The sequence below is a fragment of the Cololabis saira genome, chromosome 22, assembly GCF_033807715.1.
Source record: "Cololabis saira isolate AMF1-May2022 chromosome 22, fColSai1.1, whole genome shotgun sequence".
NCBI classification, from domain to species: Eukaryota; Metazoa; Chordata; class Actinopteri; order Beloniformes; family Belonidae; genus Cololabis; species Cololabis saira.
This window is the reverse complement of record NC_084608.1, coordinates 6,878,104-6,899,362: the sequence shown is the minus strand read 5'-3', so window position 1 is coordinate 6,899,362 and position 21,259 is coordinate 6,878,104. Positions and strand designations below refer to the sequence as shown.

The 21,259-nt window shown below is 44.0% G+C and overlaps 1 protein-coding gene across 5 annotated transcripts in view; it reads right to left on the bottom strand.

The window, feature by feature from the left end:
* mpp7a (MAGUK p55 scaffold protein 7a) overlaps window positions 1–21,259 on the bottom strand; it is a 180,955-nt gene that overhangs the window by 11,520 nt on the left and 148,176 nt on the right. For all 5 annotated transcript variants that reach the window (XM_061712949.1, XM_061712950.1, XM_061712951.1 and 2 more), the window contains 3 exons: window positions 20,157–20,327; window positions 5,402–5,482; window positions 2,460–2,553 (listed from right to left, as the gene is read on the bottom strand). In XM_061712949.1, coding sequence (XP_061568933.1) covers window positions 2,460–2,553; window positions 5,402–5,482; window positions 20,157–20,327 — 346 coding nt within the window. The remainder of the gene's footprint in view (window positions 1–2,459; window positions 2,554–5,401; window positions 5,483–20,156; window positions 20,328–21,259) is intronic.

Sequence of the window (21,259 nt, the reverse complement as noted above, 5' to 3'; positions counted from 1 at the left end):
CTTCCTCCATCAGCCCTCTTGCTGGAGTGGAGCTGCTCTTTATGTAGCCAGGCAGGGTGGAGAGGTTGATTGGGCACAGGTGTGCCCAATCTGCTGAGTGGCTGCTCCTCCACCCTGCCACACACCCCCATTTCCCAACTCAGGCCGGGGACCATCCGCTTCGGCGACCGACGTCTCCGTTGGATGGTCCCCGGCCCGAGTTGGGCAATGGGGTTGTGTGGCAGGGTGGAGGAGCAGCCACTCAGCGGATTGGGCACACCTGTGCCCAGGTCTCCATCGCTGCGGTCTGCCGCTCCGCCTGGCTCTGGATCAGGGCTGCCATGTCCGCCAGCCCCTGTGCCAGCGCCTCCATCCTGTCGGGCCCCACGTTGGGCGCCAGTGTAGCAAGGCTAGTGCTACGGGGGTCGACCGACAGGACAGAGGACACAGGGTTTAGTGCAGGAACTCTCTATTCTCTTCTTTCACCCAAGACACACGTGCCGTCACCTTCAGCAGCTTCCTCCATCAGCCCTCTTGCTGGAGTGCAGCTGCTCTTTATGTAGCCAGGCAGGGTGGAGAGGCCGATTGGGCACAGGTGTGCCCAATCTGCTGAGTGGCTGCTCTTCCACCCTGCCACAATTTACAATCGGAAAATCGATTTTTTCAACACAGGCCTAATTGCCGGTGCTCAATTCTCACACACTCTATGAAAAACATATTTAATGCGGTCATGAGACTAAAGTTATGTTTAAAGTTATGAGCTCCATCCATCCATATATTCGTATATATGTGGCCCATCCTGTTGAGTCATGGGTGGGGTGAAGTGGGTGGTGGCTGTTATCTGGCAGGGGACACCCAGGACAGGGGACACCCTGGACAGGGGACACCCAGGACAGGGGATACCCAGGACAGGGGACACCCGGGGCAGGTGACCAGTCCATCACAGGGCCACACAGAGTCAAATTATATGAATTTCAGCTTCAGCTTCACATGTTCAAACCACACAACCTGGTGTCCCATGAACAGGATTTAGTCACTGTGTTCTCCAGACTGCGTGAGATCCACACTCAGGATCTTGACCACCTCATCTGGTCTGTAAACCATGTTTGACTGGTAAGAGTTGACATGGGAAACGGCACAAAGCCACGTGGGAAACAGGAGTTGTATATTTGAACAGACCGAGCTGCACCATAATTTGTACAGAACATCTACAAACGTTCGTTGCGGTCCATGTTGCCGCTTCGTCTTCGTCGTCGTCTCATTATTGACCCGCCTCGCTTCCTGGGTCCTTCACCCCACGACTTACTGTCTCACTGGCTGCAGCTCAGACGCTCCGGACCATCAACATGCAAGACGGCCGTCTGCAGCCCGGGATGGCTCAGAGATGGATCTGCGAGTGTTTCACACATAATGACTGGCTGCTGACTGAAGGGTGCTGATTTTCCTCTGATTTATGGCTGTTGTCTGTGAGCTCAACTATTTGAAACTTGAGCTTAAAATTGTGTAGTCTGAGGGTGACTTTTGGACCGCACGGCGCGGCGAGGGCCCTGCTGTGTGGAGGCGAGGTGCATAGAAGTGGCCTCACGAGTTTACTAAACAAAAACAGCATTTAAGGCACAAAACTCTGGTATTGTGAACATTTCTGAAAGTTCTTGTCTTTTGAATGTTTCGCTCACATGAAACACATTTCTGCAAAAACCAAATACATCTAGATTGTTCTTGTCCCTCAGCTGCGGGAGCAGCTTCTGTCTTTTTAAAATAGACACTTTTGACACAGTAAACATGTGTAGCAGAACAAGAGTAGACGCTAGGGATGGGCGGTATGGACTAAAACATTTATCACGATCATTTCTGGCATTTATCCCGATAATGATAAAAAAAATACCAATACAAAAACGTTATCAACGGGAATTTATGTTTCCTTCCTTCCTTCCTTCCTTCCTTCCTTCCTTCCTTCCTTCCTTCCTTCCTTCCTTCCTTCCTTCCTTCCTTCCTTCCTTCCTTCCTTCCTTCCTTCCTTCCTTCCTTCCTTCCTTCCTTCCTTCCTTCCTTCCTTCCTTCCTTCCTTCCTTCCTTCCTTCCTTCCTTCCTTCCTTCCTTCCTTCCTTCCTTCCTTCCTTCCTTCCTTCCTTCCTTCCTTCCTTCCTTCCTTCCTTCCTTCCTTCCTTCCTTCCTTCCTTCCTTCCTTCCTTCCTTCCTTCCTTCCTTCCTTCCTTCCTTCCTTCCTTCCTTCCTTCCTTCCTTCCTTCACATATGTTCTGCGTGGATTTAACGCAGAACTATAAATCAGTTTTACACAAAAACATCAACGGGAATTTATCCTTTTTACCGCGAGATGACAAATTCTTACCGTGGGGAATTTTTTTGACGGTAAATAGTGAACGGTAAAATATCGCCCATCCGTAGTAGACGCTGCGCATTCAAACCAGGGCAGTGTGTCATTCGTTTATTTATCATAAGCCCGTCACAGGCCTGCCTACTTGTTGTTGTGGATGTCCGTCTCAAAGAGATGTTTGGAGATGAAGTGGTACTCCACACTTTCACTCTCGTGGTTCCTCTTGGGCCGACTGGTGTCTGAGCGAGAGAGGGAGAGAAAGAGAGAGAAAGAGAGAGGACTTATTTTCGTGATTACCTCAAACCCAGACTGTCTGACTCACTTCTGGAGAAGAAACAGTTCTCAACGGAGCCACATTATAACGATGCTGGAAGTCTTAAAAGCGGCAGAACGGGCCATGCCAGCCCTTATATATGTAACTGTGTGAAGTGCACGAGCAGGAGTGGGGCAGCACCACACGCCTGCTGCCTACCAGACATTCAGCAGGGAACGTGTCTTGTTAGATTTGTGTCCTGTAACGTGCCTGCAGGAACAGAAGCTGCAGCGAGTGCTCTCATTAAGGTCAGCTCTGCATTTATCTGGACATACACGATAAAACCAGCCTGTAAAAGAGGTGGTGGAGGCGGCACGTGGAGGGAACGTGAGCGGGGAGCCCTCGTGAGGGGGTCACGGGATCGGCTCACACCCCGGCTCCTTTCAGGAGGTCAGGGGGGGCAGGTTTACACCCCTCACACACGCCGGCCAGCTCCAAAACAAACTATTAAACTTTTATCACCTGCAGACGCAACCGCCAAGTTCTGCTGCACTCTCCTCCAAGCTGTTCGCTTGGTCATCGCGTCGAGGCCGCCCCCGCCCCCCCCCCGGGTGGACTATTGCTTCTCCTTAAAAAGCAGTCCAGATTACTCTACAGGGTTCATGGAAAACCAGTGATGTGGCTCCTATAATGCTCCTTACGAAGGCAGACAGCTGTAGATCCACTCTGAGGACACGGAGCATCGGTGACGGAGGCAGACTTGTCATCAGATAACCTACTACTGCCATTAATAATGCTTCCATTCATAAATGTGCGAGAAGCCGAGCAGCCCTTTCGGTTTTTAGACCCGCACCATCCACGTGCATTATTTTTTGCATCTGCTTTGTGGCACAAAATATAATTACAGTGCAACAAAAGAATGTGGATCCGTTCATTCGTAAATCACGGAAAATATCTGTAAGCCTGGATGGGACTCAAAACGTTTAACCCTGGACTCCTAATGGCCTAGTGCGGCGCTCCTTCTGTTTCGTAGACGGCTGGTTTACATTTTACAGCGACAAGCGGAGGAGAAAGGGGAGGGGAGGAGAAAAAAAAAAACGTTTTAAAAACCGGGACCACAAGGCGGTGGTCTCCCTAACTCCGGTTTTTAATTAACACAACAGGGTAACACTTTTGGGCTTAATCTGAAATAACACTAAGTGTTGAACACATCCATGTGTCCACTGGCAGCGACTGAACATTACAAGGAGAAAGAGAGAGAGAGAGAGGGGATGCTTTCCGAGTCTCTTTCCTCTCAGTGGGAGCCAGGCCTCGTGCCGGACGAGTGTTTGAGCTTCGACTAAAAAAAAATAGCATCACAGGTCATATTTAACAGACATAGTGGAAAAAAAAACAACAGCCTTTCCCAATTAGACTTGAATGCCAGGGACATTTAAAGTGTGAGATCTCGGCTGCAGACTGCATGTAACAGACAGCCGTCACCATCAGCGGTCCTCCAGCGTCCTTTACAGCCATGTTGCAGCGCCGCTACTAGCCCCAGATGATAACTACGCAATTAATAGCACCTTTGCCCTCCGTACGAGTACAAACCACGGAGATTTATCCGTCCCAACGTGCTAGCTTTGGGACGTTCGAGGGCTGCAAAAAAAGAACTGCTGGCAAAGTGTTGGAAATCCAAAGTTGGATGGTGTTCAGATTTACAGCAAAAGCTGTTGGTGGGACCTTAAAAGGGAATCAAAAAATGGGGAAGAGGCAGAGGAGGAGAGAAAAATGAGAGAAAAAAGTGTGGATTAAGAAAGAGAGCAGAGTGTGTCGCCAGTGTATGAAGCAGTGGAATGGCATGTCTTCAAGAGACAGAGAAACGGTTTCCTCCATCATTTGGAGCTTGTCAGGCGGACTGTGAAAAGCTGACAATTACACGGGAGGAGAGCCGACCGCCTGGGCATCGGCGGGACGAGCGCCGAGAGCAGATGTTTAGATCTCAGGTCGACGCAAAAAGAAACTGGAACGAGTGAACTTACCATCCTTCGTCCGAAGGGGTTATTTGACTCTGTTTCTGGGCAAACCGGGGCTCGCGTCCCTCTGGGACTGTTTCTAATTCAGTTGTGTTGGTGGACGGATGCACAGCAGGAGTCCTGGTTAGGATTTAGGAGGGAGGAGAGGGAGGAAACGTCTCCACGGCAACACAACTGTGCTGTCAGTCCTTCAGTATTTCGGGAGGTTGGAGGATGTTTCCTCCTCAGGACTTGTTTTCTGTCTGGTTATGCGATCTTTACGAGAAGGTTGACATTTACGTCGACACGTACTGCTGTTACAACGCTCATAAAAGGACAATTTTAGCACCAAAAACTGCCTTCGTGTCACAGAGAAAGTAAAAAAAAAGAAGAAAACATGACAAAGTTTTTGTTGAAAATGTATCACTTTTCTCCAAAAGCAGAAAGATCTTAGTTTGCTCTTTCTCTTGGCTCTGGTGACAGTTCTTACTCTGCACGAGAGAAGGAAAAGAAAAGAAAGTGAGGTTGTTTTTTTTAAGTTGACACCTTACCAAAAATAAAGAATACTTTTTGCTTATTTAAATAGTTTTAAAAGCTTCTGGATGCAATATTTCCATGATTAAACATCTAGAAAGGCCCACAAACAAAGCCAGAAGATAGTGTAACAAGTAAATGATGTAAAATGTGATTTGAGAAAAATGTTACCAGAAGAAAATGAATACATGAAAAAAAAAAAAAAATCTAGCAATACAGAAGAAAGATTAATAGATGATTTAAAGCTCAATGCACATTGGTTTGTGCAGAAACACACGCTGAGCTGGACGAGGGGAGTGGACTTACGTGGGATGGTCACACCGAAGTGTTGAGGGTCAGAGATCAACAGCTTCCTCTTCAGTTCGTTCATGCCGACACCTGTGGGTCCTGTGAGAAGATCAACAAGGATACACGGCATAAAAACCTGCTCCTCGCCAATAAAACCAGATAAAAAGCCTTTTCTTTCATTCCTACGAAGACACGACAGTTCCTGTTAGACGTTACTTGGAGCGCAGAAATGGTTACAGGAGGAAAAACGTCAGGCTGACTTTAATAAGATGAGAGACGAGCGTGACTGTGTGGTGTTTTTGTAAATTTGACTTCATGTTACGTTGTTCCTACATAGTCGTTGGGTCCTCAGTTTGTTTTTTTTTAAACTTAAAAAATGTTGTGCAATGAAATTACAAGGATATGCATGTAACTAAATTATTTTCTTAAATTACATTTTCAATGGCCTATTAAAGTCAATACAATGCAAGCAAAACAAAAAAAGTACAACAAAATAAAAGTAGCAGATGATGTAATTGAGGTTTATGATTGTTTTCAAGTTAAAAAGAAAGTACAATATATATATATATATATATATATAAATATTCAATGGCCTATTAAAGTCAATACATCGCAAGCAAAACAAAAAAAGTACAACAAAATAAAAGTAGCAGATGATGTAATTGAGGTTTATGATTGTTTTCAAGTTAAAAAGAAAGTACAATATATATATATATATATATATAAATATTCAATGGCCTATTAAAGTCAATACATCGCAAGCAAAACAAAAAAAGTACAACAAAATAAAAGTAGCAGTTAAAGTTAAAAAGAAGGATATTTATATATATATATATATATATATATATATATATATATATATACATATATATATATATATATATATATATATATATATATATATATATATATATATATATATATATATATATATATATATATATATACATACATATATATATAGACGCTTATGTAATACATACATGAGACACAGATAAGAGTTTTTGCCTAAATATTTGCAGTTGTGCTATAAGTAGCATTCTTTTAATGTGGTATTCATTTGAGCTAAGGTCTGAGCAAAGACAGTTATTAAACACAGGACGTTTCAGTTCCAGCTGAGCCTCGTCCAGCTCTTCTGTTTTCTTTGGTAGAAGATGAGACCGGGCTCCCAGAGAAAGTAAAATAAAATGTAAAAAATACTTCTGAAAAAGCGTCTCTGCACCGTTGCCAGGCAGCTGGATTTGCCATCACATCCTCGGTCGGGGAAAGGAGGCGGCGAGTAGGAGAGCGAAGCAAAGCAGCACAGACAATCGAGTGTTAATGATGTATTGATTAATGGGAGGCTCATAAAGCTGAGCGTGCGTCTGCGACGCTTAACAATGGTCGACACTTGTGTATTCAAGTCTTTGAAGGAAGTAGCTGTCGGACAGGAAAGGGCTTTTCCTGTCTTAAGGAGAAAGAAATAAGCAATAACTCCTACCAGTGGTTTAAAATAAATATATAAATAATTAAATAAATAAATGATAAATGACCAGGACAGGTGATCAGTTTTACAGTTACAAGTGCAGGCCCTGGCGCTGGGTCTCAGTGTGTGGACAGTTAGAGACGGGGCTTCATCTGGGCTCGAGATTCCTTGCATGCCTCGAGTTCTGGGCAGACACTACAATCGCATCAAACCCAATTGGAAATTCGTTTCTCCAGGCAAATGTGTTTAGCAGGCCGCTCCTCTAAAACAAACGGACAATGAGTTCACTCTGTGGTGTGGATTAGGTGGAAACAGAGGTGGATGGGAAGGACTGGAAGAGCGGGAAGAAGAAGAAAAACCCAACAAGTGCTTCAGAGAAAGAACGCTCCTGTTTCCTCGGGAGGAATCTCGCTGCTCCTGCGTTTCCCTGAGCGGGAAGGAGGAGCTCCGAGCCACAACCTGACAATAGGTGTGGAGCTCAAGGCTCTTTCAGGTCTCATTTTTCTGGACACCGGGTGTTTTCCCAGCCCAGGCGCTCCCTCTCCTCCTGCACCCACTAACACATGGTTTTTAATCTCATTTTCTGACTTCTGGAAGTGATAAAAGCTGTTTCCTCAGTTCGCTTTTTTTAAACTCTACATTAAATGACAATAAAACTTTTTTTTTTTTAATCTGAAAATGACAACACGGGCCAATCTGGGCTTCAGTGGAAACCGCCTCGTATAAACAAGCACATGCTCAAGCGCAAGACATCAATCCGTCTTAACTGAAGAGACAGTTTTTCAGAAAAAAACAGCCCGGGATCCTCAGGGCCAAGATCTTTGGGGGATTTAGCAAGATGAGGAAATAGAGTTCATTTTGAATTTGTTTCAGGAGTGCTGAAGGAATGTAGCGGCTCTGTTTGAACAAGGCTCTGGCCCAATGTTGTTGTAGGTGCTGACGGTGGCAGAGCGCTGCTTATACTGGGTCTTTTATGAGCCCCTATCACCGTGGTGCAGACAGTCCGCCCAGCAAGCCGCAAACCTCCACACACGATTGTCTGCTTGAGTCTGAATGTGGATACCAGGGCCCTGGCGCGCGGGGGGGGGACGCCTCAGACCCCGGCTATTACCGACGGCTGCAATTCTTCACACTTGTAAAACCATTTTCACTTGTCCACGGCTGCCGTGCCCACCACTTACAGCCTCAGCCATGCATGGCAGCAAACCTTCTTCAGAATGCCTCAGACGGCGATTACGGCTCGTTCCAGCTGCAGCGCCGCCTGCCAAAGGGGCCCTGGGACCCACCGCCCCGCTCTTTCACAGGCAGAGGCAGCGCCCCGCCCCGCCCCGCCGCTTCACCTTAGCCACGGCACCTCTTTGTGCATTGTTTGTTCCTAACAATGCTGCGATACAGCAGCAACATTTTCCAGCGTTTTGCATTACGTTTATGTGCTTCTCCCTCCTCCCTGCGTCCGTCTGTCCTCACAGATTGCTTCGCCACTAAAAGTGTCAGACTTCATTACGGCTCTCATTAGAAAAAGGCGGCCTTTAATATCGAGAGGCCTCGTAACTTTCAGGTACGGCTCTGGTGCAGCTAAGTCACCATACACTGCAAAAACTCAAAATCTTAACAAGAATATTTGTCTTATTTCTAGTTAAAATGTCTCATTTTTAGTCAAAAAAAATCTCATTACACTTAAAACAAAACTCATCACTGGAAAAAACAACAATTTTCACCTGTTTCAAGTAGATTTTCACTTAAAATAAGTAGAAAAATCTGCCAGTGGAACAAGATTTTTTTGCTTGTAATGAGAAGTAAATAAGTAAGTAAATAAATCTTCTCCCACTGGCAGATTTTTCTACTTATTTCAAGTGAAAATGTACTTGAAACAGGTGAAAATTGTCAAATAACAAGTTATTTTTCTGGTAATGACTCTTGTTTTAAGTGTAATGAGATTTTTTGACTAAAAATGAGACATTTTAACTAGAAATAAGACAAATATTCCTGGTAAGATTTTGAGTTTTTGCAGTGTAGCTCATTCACCGTGCAGGTTTTCAACAGTTTCAACGTTTTCATAAATATTCCCAGTTTTACATATTTGGATACCCATTGGATAAATATTCACTTATGACACATGTTGGGGCTGAACCACACAGTTGAAACTCTCAAAATGATCAAAAAACTTCAAGCGTGAGTTCATTGTGTCAAGTTACTGGGAGATGTGGAAATCCATGAAGCATTTTGTCAAGTTAAATAATCAGATTTCTTTCAAAACCATCAGCGGTTTGGTCAAACTATGCATACAGTATGTAAAAATATATTTTCATTGGCTGATTTACCCCCGAAATGTACAAACCGCCCAGATAAGCATCTTGATTTGACTTTGAAACAGATCTCAGACTTCATTCAGGTTCTGTGAGGTGGGCAGCAGGTCGTTCATTAGTGGGTACTTGGACATGTGTGTTCACTTTAATGAAGAACCGGCCTCGGGCATTAGCAGAGAGCTTTAGGAACGGGGGATGTTTGATACAAAAACAATGTGCGGGGAAGGTGCTGGGCTAAAGAGTGGAAAAATAACAGGGCCGAAGCCAAATCAGGCACCGAGGGCTGTGTCCCGTCTGCAACTCCGGCAATGCTGCAGACTTTGCTTCTCTTAAGGTCGGAGCGGAGCTTTCGCTGAGCCCTTTTCTCAAAAGAGAGCCTCGGTACACGCTAAAGACTGTAAATGAGCTGCAATAAGAACAGTCCTTGTAAACTGCAAGCCTAATCTGAAAAGGTTGGACAATTACAGAAAAAAAAAAGAGGAATTCTAACAGTTACTCTGATTAAAATTGCTTTCACGTGTAATAAACGCAAGATATGTCGTGTTTTTACTACATTTAATTGGTGAATATCGTCTATTTATGCATTTCAGACCTGGAACACAGGGGAGGAGTAAAAACGGCGGTAGTCTATCTGCCCAATCACAAGCTGGAAATCTGAAAAAATTAACTACTGATTCTTCACTACATTAAATTGAAAAAGAAAAGAAAGAAATTCAGCTCACGAGACAAAATAAGCCTAAAAAACTTCAATATATACACAAATCACAGTTTTTGTCTGACCCAGGCTTGTAAAAACCTTTAAAAATCAGTTTAAAATAAACAAAATCAGCATACATTTCTCTTGATACATTTACATGATCAATGTTTCAACTACAGCAGCTGAAGGTTTTTATTCTCCCAACACATATGGATCAGATCTTTATCATATTTGTAATACTTTCATAACTTGAATCCACATGTATAAACAGCTGAGTTTGTGTCTGCAGCATGCAGCTTCAGCTGCAGGGGACTGAATTAATATCGTTGCAATGATCATGTTAATATTTGGGATTCCTCTCGCACAAGTTACGGCTTTACAGCGCGTACAAATTAAAGAGCAATCGTTAAAAATTAAACTATGAAAAACAAAACTGAGTTTTGTCACTGCTGGACGTTTACTGTTTCATTTTAAGCACTTGCTTTAATAGATGGACTAAAGGAAAAATATCCAGAGTAAGAAAAGAAAAAAAAGTCGTAAGAGAGCAAAATGTTCTGGGGAGAAAAAGCCAGGCGGCTCCAGGGAGAGCGAGGCGGAGGGAGCAGGCGGAGGAACATAAAGCAGATCTTTCCTTGGCCCTCCTCTTGGGCGAGTGTGAAATTGTCCACAGATTGTCTTCCAAATTGTGTAAGTCAATTGAAAATATTTACATTAGCGCGACAGGTGAGAGGAGTTCGCCATCCTCGGTGTCGGGCTGAGACAAGCTGGCAGGGCAGTGGGCTGTTTAACAGCAGCCTGGCTGATGAAGTCCATGCTCGGTACCGAGGCCCGGTCCATCGGCCCGTGAGCACAACGCTGGAGAGAGCAACTGGAGCAAAGGCGTGAAAAAGAAAAGAAGAAGGGAGACACCCCTGACTTTGTTTAGCCTGGCCAGCCATCCAACTCCTTTCCTTTTCAATACAAACAAATTAAATCGGTCTGGCTCCAGTGGGTTCTACTGGGATGTCCAGGTGGCGGTACCGACTCCTGCAGACGGCCCCTGGACAGGATCGGCGGAGCAAAGAGGGTGACGTCGGCGGAATGACCACCCGACTGGCAGGATGTCCGACATGTGGAGGAGGAGCGCCGGCGAGGAGCGGGGGGGCGGTTTAGCAGCAAAACCTGCCGGTACGAGGTGTCGGTTCCACTTCTACAAGCATCTTGGTTGAGGTGAACGGTGGCTCGTGGATGCTCCTGCACGAGTCCCCGCCTGAAGCCTGATTTAAAGGGACCTATTATGGCATCTAATACCTATTTGAAACAGGCCTTGAATGTCTTAAAAACAAGCTTTTGATTGTTTTTGCTAAATAAATTAGAAATTCAGCCTCTGAGCCATGTCTTTATCTTCCCATTCTCTAACCTCATTATCTATGCAGGATTCTGAGTGGGCGGGGCTACGATAATGAGGCTCTGTGCTGATTGGCTGCCTGAATGACGCGATACACCGCTACGAAAAAATGGCGGAAGCTCCGGAGTTAGTTGTGGGCGTGGTTTCACGCATCGGAGGCCGACCGATGTAAATCGCATTTTGGTTACGTAACGACGGGAGCAGAATGTGAACGGCTCGTAGATTCACATCACACTGGACGGCTCATCCGGGCGGCTGTACAGACACTGCAGAATTTGGTTGCTTTCCTCCTTCTCTGAGTTGGCAGGCTGAGGGGAGACCACTTTATATATGTTAAAGACAGAGAAAACATGTATTTCATAATAGGTCCCCTTTAAGGTTCTGCGTTAAACCAACGCAGAGGACACGCCGTTGCCGTGACGCCGTCGTGAACCCTACAGACTTCTCCGTCACTCCATTTCTCCGCGGTGCAGTACCCCCCCAGAGCACTAGTTGATACTTTGTTTAGCTTCCGGTTTTTCCGGTCACAGTGAATCAAAGAGATAAGGACAACTATTGTGCAAAAAAACAAAACAAAACAAAAAAAATAAAAATAAATAAATCACACACGCACAAAGAAAAGAGCTCTGAAAGTTCACGACTGCTTCACGAATCGGAACCGTAAATGTGTTGCTACCAAGCAAACCAATCACAGCCCTCTCGGTCTGTGTTGGGTCTGCGTCGCCGCCACGCGTAGTTACATTTTTTGGGAGGTGCAGGTCAGGCTACGGCGTAGGCTACGGAGAGACTCCCACGTAGCCGCGTACCCTACGGAGTAGGCTCTGCATTGATTTAACGCAGAACCATAATTCAGCCTTGAGGCCCGCCTCCACCCCGTTGCAACTGGCTCGGTACGTTTTCCAGCGGTGGGATGGGAGGAGCGGCAGACCTAGCAGACCTAGCAGACCTAGCAGACCTAGCAGACCTAGCAGGCCCAGCTGACCCAGAAGGCCACTGCTCTTCATTTCCAGCTCAATCTGCTCATGTCAACATTGGTTTTGAAATATGTTACTGGAGAGGCTAAAGGATGTAAGATGTTCAAACATGAAACTCCTGTAAAGTATTAAAGTATAAAGGGCCAGGAGAAAAAATATTTGAGAGGTGACATTTTTTTTTTTATTGTGCACAAAAGTCGAAATGTCGAGATTAATGTTGAAATACAATTTCAAGAATAAAGTCGAAATTTCGTGAATAAAGTCAAAATTTCGAGAATAAAGTCGAAATACAATTTTGTGAATAAAGTCGAAATGTCTCCTCTGGCCCATCAAACACAGTTAGGAGAATCTTAATACTGATAACTACACCGTCTTTATGAACTAAAAGAGAAAGAATTTCTTTGTTACTGAAGCCAATTCTGAAGTACAGTTTCATCAGTTCATCTATAGGCCTACGAGGCATTTTGTAAAGAGAGTAACGCTGTTTGTTATAGTCTCAGAAGGTTGACTTTATTCTCGAAATTTCGCCTTTTTTCTCGAAGTGCATAATGAAAAAAAAATATTCCTCCTATAAAATATAATTTTTATTTTTCTCCTAATACTCTTCCGTAGACTTCTTGTACAACACTTTTAATTATAAATTATAAATAAAGAAAAGCTCAGTTTTTCTGATTTTGAGCATCATTTTTCTTTTACAAATGTACTTCTTGTTGTTTATCTGAATGAATGAGATGAACATAGTTGAGTTTATCTGCCTGAAGATTTCCCTTGTGTTTTCACCTGCATGAGCCAACGTGTACCTTACAGGAACAACCAACAGGAAGTATGTAGCCTACTTAGCATCATAAAACACAACCAAAGCACAACTGGATTATAATAATATGTCTTACATGTTTCCTTCAATTAAATCAAACTTCACAGGAGGGAAAAAGCTCCATCCTGATATATTCTGAATGCAAAAGGCTCCGACTGCATGACCCTTACTTTGAATAATGGGAATGTTGAACAGAAACTGCACTGACAGTTTGTTCCTCTTGGTCTGAGACGCTCTTGTCAGATTTCTTACAAGTTACAAACCTAAAAAGGAAAAAGTGGAGAAGCCCAGAACTCCCCGATGTTACAGTTGGTCCTGAAGACGGCTTAAATCTTTACTGCTGCACCTGGCTTAGTATATTGTTCCACCATTCACTGGCAACACTCGTCTTCCAACCACAAATGCATAATGAGAAACCACTAAATTCATTTCAAGGTCTTGGCATGTTAGCGGGCTCTTTGGAGGGCTTAGTAGCCGCTGCTCGAGGCAAGTGTTAACAATTCCTTCAGCTTGAAAGATTCAGGGGACACCGAGAGCGAGGCGCAGCGAGCTAAAGGCTCTGTCGTAAATGTGAGTGATTGATACGAGGCCTGCTCCTCAGAAGACTTCTGTTGAGTCCTGGAGTCAGGAGGAGCACGAGTGGGCCGCGGGAGGCCGGGGCCGAGCCACCTGGGGCCTCTGGAGCGACAACAATGTGAGTCACGGCGGTTTTCTGTGATCTGGAGGTGTCGCCACGCTGGCAGCCCAGCATTTTCATTAAAATCTGCGGCTTCTGCAGCGCCAAGTCTGACAGCAAGAGGGTGTGAGGTAAGCAGTGACATCAGTTGCATTGTTTCATGGGTTTCTAAGGGCCAGTCCCAATACTCCCACTACCCCTACTTTTCATCCCTACCCCTACATTTTGTACATTCCCGTGAGGGTAGTGCTGTCCCAATTCCTCTTTGCATGTAGAGGTGGTGGACATAACGAGGGCTAGTGTGTATGAATCTACCCGTTAAAAGCTAGGGATTTCAGATACTGACTCGCTGACCGAGGGCTAGAGAAATTTCCCAGAATGCTTTTCGTCGTCATTTGCGGACTGAATCAAACAAAAAAACATGGCGGACATTTCTTATTTTTTAGTGAATAATATCAATATTTTGAGTTAGTTTCTGCATAAAAATGCGTTTTGATTACATTTATAGTGATGAAGCATTTTGACCATTTGGCCCCCCTGCAGGGACACAACGACGCCTTGCAGATTGCTCAAGCCCCCCCTTATGCTCATAGACATGCGGGTCCCAGTTCCTGGGGACCCCTGCCGGGACATTGTCACGCAAGGTCCGGCGTTCTGCATCCCTGCCGAGACTTCCAGCCCCCACAGAGACAAAGAACATATACGGACTTCCTGATTACTCAGGGGTGGTCCCAAAGCTAAAAGTCCCACCTCTCACTGGGCTGGTTTATTCCTGTAACTTTTGTATAAAAACCCTTTGGACAAAGCAATTGGTGTCGACACACCAAATACAGACTCGATCTGCGATGGTTATGTCGACCGCCGGCTGAACTGATTAAAACCTCTCTATACCACGAGCGGACTTCTGAACTGGTTTTTGATAAATTCCACAACAATTTGGCGCTGCGACCCGGATTGACAATAAACCTTCGACGGAAACTCCTTTTCCAGACCAACGACACAACCAGCGACTCTATCTAAATTTTCAAAGGTAAGGGATCCATTTAAATCCCAAATTATTGTTTCTGGACTGTTGTCGAAAGTCTGTGAACTGGAGTGCCAGAGAAAGTTGACGTTATCCTTAAATTTAGGTAAGTCCGCTGTGTGGTTGTGAAGGTTATATTTTTTATTATTATTTTGTGTTATTGGGAAGGTTATTGTAGAGATGTTTTAGGAATGCTGACAATTTCATAACACTTGAATTTGATTGTGTTGTGAGAATGTTCTGCTTCTCCTGCCTTAAGAATCTGACTCGCTCTTCTAAAAAAAGGTTTAATATCTCGGGTAACATTAAAGAGAGAAATGGCCAAGAGCGCCATGGTTGGTCTGGTACCAATAAAAAGATAGTCCAGGGGGACTATTCTTATGCATATGCAGGACGTGGGGTCCGTAAGTGTTGGAACACTGATATATTTGTGAGAAATAGACGTGGGGATGACACGCTCTCCCAAAATGGAGTATATTTCATTTCTGCAAGAATCGACTCGCTCTTCTTTGCATCAACAGGAATGATTTATATGCTCAGGTAGACTGATAGTTGGAAAGTTTTTGGGAAGTTTTTCAGTTCTTTAAACACATGTATGGTAATCACGGTACCGATAGTTTTATTTGTTAGTTTTGTTTGTTACTTAGTTAGTATTAAATATTGTTAAAATAACTAAAAAGCACTTCAAACTCCCTCAGATTTGTGGAGGGATGAAGGTAGACGCCGTAATGCAGAATCTCAAATAGCTTCGCTTACTGATCTAAATAAAAAGCTGATGGCTCTACTACAAGGATTTAAAAACACAACGCAGACGAAAAAGAAATTAGAGAACCAGTTAAATGATAAAATCAAAACCTTTATCCGGTGAAACTGATTAAAGAATCAAATGACGATGACACTTCTGATGACGACTGGATTTTACAAAAATCCAAGATCTGTTGCCTACAAAATTTGGAGCCAAATAATGGTAAGAGATTTTAAATTAATAAACAAAATGGCTAGAGGAAACAGCGGTTAAACTAACTTTGCCACATGATTTGAAAAGTAAAGTACTTGATGCGCAAAGTACTTGATGCTTGTAGAATTCCCTTTTAATCCCACAGCTGTTGCCAAAATCACACCAGAGCAAGCTCAGACCTTTTTTCACAGTATTTATTGCCTTAACAGTTCAAAGGGAAAATTGATAATCCCAGGGAACTTTATGCTAAAACAATTTTGACAGCAAAAGAGAATTGTGGTCTGTCACGAGATCAGATTGATGGATTCCCTCCAGGGTACATGCAAAATATATATTTGCTAATTGCCCTCCACAAAGGGTAGGCCTGGATAACGCAAAAAAAAAAAGAATCTGAAATGTATGAAAATACTAAAGTCTTTTTCAAAAGTGTTTCCTACACAGGTTGAGCGCTGAGAGGAGGCGCAGAGGAAACAGCCAATGATCGGCTCCCATTGGGGTGAGCCAAATCAGAACATCCCAATTTACATAATCTTATCCTGCCTATGGTAAAATTCATCATGTAAGTGCATGGAAATCTGTCTGTGGCCTACTATAACGTCTCTGAATGCATGTATAACTAATCTCTAACTAGAGGTGTCAAGTAACGAAGTACAAATACCTCATTACCTTACTTAAGTAGAACTTTTGGTTGTGTATGCTTCACTGGAGTAATTATTTTTCAGACGGTTTTTACTTTTACTCCTTACATTTTCACGCAATTATCTTTACTTTTTACTCCTTACGTTTTAAAAAACAGCCTTACTCTATTTCATTTGGGCCTTTACAAAACTATCCAGTTAAATTGTGCCATCCGGATAGAGTGAATTTGGTTGTGGTTGGATGAGAAGTATAAACATATTTGGTTTGTACGTGTCTGCTCTCTGAAACACATGTTAATGCTCAATAGTACACATATATGGTTCTTTAATATATTTGCATTATACTAAGATGCATTCATTTTCAATGGCTTTTAGCCTTAATGGTTTTTCCCCGCTTATATTACTTTTACTTTTATACTTTAAGTACTCTTGAAACCAGTACTTTATACTTTTACTTGAGAAAAAAAAATAAATAAAATAAAATAAATAAATTTTGAGTTGATACTTCAACTTCTACAGGAGTATTTTTGAACTCTAATATCTATACTTCTACCTGAGTAATGAATGTGAATACTTTTGACACCTCTGTCTTTAACACTCGTCCTGACCTTTCCTGTTTTCCTCACTGACGGCTCTGCTTATAAAAATGGAATACCATACGCAGGTTATACAATTTGTGATAATTCTTAATTGTTGAAAGCGCCCTCCATCTCCAGCTCCACCCAAGTAGATGAAACTATATACTGATCAAAAGGTAAAACTGTTACAATCTATACAGATTCCAGATATGCTTTTGGTTGTGTATATTGTATTTTATAGATTTTATATTTTTGGGCGAACCAAGGATTTATTTCATCCTCGGAGATAAATGTGGTTAATTGATTGGTGAACTGTTACAAGCCTGTCAACTACCTTCATCTATTGCTTTGTTAAATGTGAAGCCCACACCCAGTCCAACCCTGTTTTCACTAGGCAATGCTTCAGCTGACCATGCAGCAAAAGAAACTGCCAAATTTGGCTTACCTGTCTATGTAAAACTTTGCCCTTCTATACCCGCTAACGACCTGGTTTCTCCTAATGATGTAGCTCTCCTACAAGAAGACTACTGAGGTGAAGAAAAAAACGGATTGTAGCATTCCCATGGTTGTAAAAATGTAAATAATTTGTGGGTCAGCAACGACGGCCGCGTTGTTGCACCCACATCCTTGTACACGTGAATAGTTGATCACAGTTGGCAATCACAGATGAGAAAAAGGGGGAATGTGTCAGATAGTGTTGAAAGACTGATAAGCTCCAAGATTTGCATCCTATAAAAATATTGCAAACATTATCAACACTTCCCCCCACCGTGATTTTTTTTGAAGCTCTGCAAATAGACATTATGTGAGGGATATGAAATTATTCTTGTATGAAAATGTTCATGTATGAAAATGTTTTTGTATGTGCAGAGAATTTTAAACTGGACTTAAATGGACAATGTTGACACCTGTTAACACCCATTAGGAAGCACAAAACTCACGCTTCATGAAAGGATTATGGGTAGACCTATGACCATACCAAGCAATTCAGTTCTGTATATATGAAGAAGATGGACTTCCATGCCATGGATGAATCCATGATATCATTCTGTTGTACTCTAAACTTTTGCTGTCCAGTCAATCCACAGACAAGTAAAAGCTGTCCAGTCTCCTCCTAGTCACAAACCGTGCCATAACCTCCAACCCGGCGACTGGGTCTGCGTCAGGGAGTTCCGACGGAAAAACGCCCTGAAACCTCGCTGGTCTAAACCTCAACACGTCCTGCTCACCACCAACACCGCCGTCAAGTGTGAGGGGCGTCTAACCTGGTTCCACGCATCCCACTGCAAGAACACAACTCCTCGACCATGCAGCGGAAACCAGCCGATTCCTTCTTCTTCCTGCCCAGAAGTAGCTGAGCTCCAGCACCTGGGACCTCTGCAGAGGAGCAGGGGAGCAGGGGAGCAGGGGAGCAAAGGAGCAAAGGAGCAGCACAGGCCAAACTGTGACTCCACATGCTCTCCTTCTGAAGAACCGCTTGTTAAGCCTAAAACCAGCCAAAATCCACTATTATAGCTACCTTGCTACAATGGTTAATCGCTGTTCCATACCTCTACCAAAGGATGTTTACTGGATTTGTGGCGTGAAGGCTTGTGAATATCTTCCAAACGGTTGGTCTGGAATATGTGGTCTGGGCCATGCGGTACCAGCCATGAGAATCGTTCACATTGTTAGAAGAGAATTGTACACACACACACAAACACCATGGACAAGATTTTTTGGTGCCCTCGTTCCAAATTACGGAGTCATGGCAGCTTTGGAACAGATAAGATATTTATCCCATGCAGTTGAAGATTAGCCAACACCACTGCAAAAGACATGCCTATGCTCTCACAAGAAATGACTGCTTTAGGGATGATGGATTTATTAGCTTCTCAAGGGGGAACTTGTGCTGTCATTAAAACTGAATGTTGTACATTTATACCCGCAATGCCACAGTCCAAGAAATAACGCATCACTTGAAAGATATTGCCAAAATGTTACATACACCTGTCATAAGTAGTTTGTTTCATTGGTTTAAAGAACAGTTAGGACACGTTGGTTACTTGATTTTTGAATTTGCTTTGTTGGCTTGTTGTTATTTGGTTTCCGACCACATGTCTAAGGTTTACTTGCAAACATATGTATCACTCAAACTATTACTAAAATGATGTACTCCACTGTAAAAAAAAAAAAAAAAAAAAAAATTGTGAATTGATGAAGCATTTTGACCATTTGGCCCCCCTGCAGGGACACAACGACGCCTTGCAGATTGCTCAAGCCCCCCCTTATGCTCATAGACATGCGGGTCCCAGTTCCTGGGGACCCCTGCCGGGACATTGTCACGCAAGGTCCGGCGTTCTGCATCCCTGCCGAGACTTCCAGCCCCCACAGAGACAAAGAACATATACGGACTTCCTGATTACTCAGGGGTGGTCCCAAAGCTAAAAGTCCCACCTCTCACTGGGCTGGTTTATTCCTGTAACTTTTGTATAAAAACCCTTTGGACAAAGCAATTGGTGTCGACACACCAAATACAGACTCGATCTGCGATGGTTATGTCGACCGCCGGCTGAACTGATTAAAACCTCTCTATACCACGAGCGGACTTCTGAACTGGTTTTTGATAAATTCCACAACAATAGCGAGACATATATATTTTACTTTCATAATATTCACTCAGTGAATGTACATAATCACTCGCTTGCTCATTGTTGCGTTGTATCTTCAGATCTCGCCAGAATAAAGGCTGATTTATGGTTCCGCGTTCAATCGACGCAGAGCCTACGGCGTAGGTTATGCGGCGACGCACGCCGTACGGTGCGCATCGCTGCGTAACCTACGCCGTAGGCTCTGCGTCGATTAAACGCGGAACCATAAATCAGCTCCCGAGCCGGCAGCTCTTCTCATCCCTTCGGAGCAAATTTCTTAACACGCGTTATTTGGATAAACTGAGCCCAGGTTGGGGAACTTAACGGTTACTTTTACGCCTGAAAAAATATTAAAACTTAATAAAGTGGCATATTAACAGCGCTACAGCGGAAATTAAAACAGCTTTTATCTCTGGGCTTCCTGATATGGTGTGACGTATGTGCAAACGTAACTACGCAGTCGCTTACGTACCCGAACGTAAACCACGCAGTGACGTAGCAAGTGGTGTCCCAATCCCTAGGGAACATTACAAGGGCCCTACGCCTTGTGGCTTCATTTTTAGGGGTAGTGGTAGAAAGTAGGGGGTGTATTGGGATTGGCCCTAAGAGTCCAGCTCCCCACTCACCCACTAGGACCACCAGCCTGTGTCTGGCTCCGCTCGGCCTGCGGTACGGGGCCACCTCCTCGTACGTGGGGACGTCCGCCATGTCGTACATCTCGCTCTTCTTGGACTCGTACATGGTCTTGTTGGTCTTCTTGGTTCTCCGGCTGAGGCGGAAGCTCCTCCTGAAGCCGGCTGAAGGGTCAGAAGGAGGGAAACAGTAAGAGGCACATTCATCTACACATTGACATGTCGCCGCATTGGCCACGCAGCCGTCAGCGCGCGTTGGCCTGCAGCTGCACGCTGGGATCTCTCCTCGCTCCAGCGTCCTGGCAAACACCTCCGCACAGCTCCAGGTCCAAGAGCTCATATTGTTTCGTGCAGCTCGGTTTGATGACAGCTATCTTTGCTGTAGGTGAGAGAAGTGCAGCACAACCCAGTCAGCAACTTTCCGTGGATATCACACTCTAACACTTGACTCACATTTTCCCCCGGTGACATGTAGCGGCTCCTTTTTCTTACATTTTATTGTCGTCTCTGCTGCATATCTCTCCGAGACTCTGATTGGAGTCAAAGACCTTGGTGGAATAGTATGTTTTCTGAAGCCAGCTTTCAGCAACGAAGTGCAAAGTGACTAAAACGTTCTCGTCAGTTATTTTCCCCCCTACATAATCATCGCTCTCATTTGCAGCGCGCTCCGAGGGCAGATGAAGTATGTGCTGGTCTACATGTGCATCACTTAGAGCAAAAAAGCAGCTGCCGCACAACAGTCATCTCTGTTGTTTTTGTTGCATCCTGAATCCCGTCACAAATGCTTTTCAACAAACCGCCGAAGTTATGATCAATTACTCTAATTTGAGGGCTACAGCTTCGTATTTATTACAGATGTCGGGCAAAACTCGAAAGAGGTGAAACCCCCAGAACACGGCGTCCCGTCTCTTGCTTACAGCGATCCGTCGTGACCCGCCTTCCCTTTTATTGGTTCTGCTTTTTAATGAGCGATAAATGAACGCGAAGATATGATGCAAAATGCCAGAGCAAGATTGAAATTATGGACTGAGAGATTCCTACTATCCGACCGGGGTAATACTTTCCACAACATTTTCAAGTTACTGCGGGGATGTGCC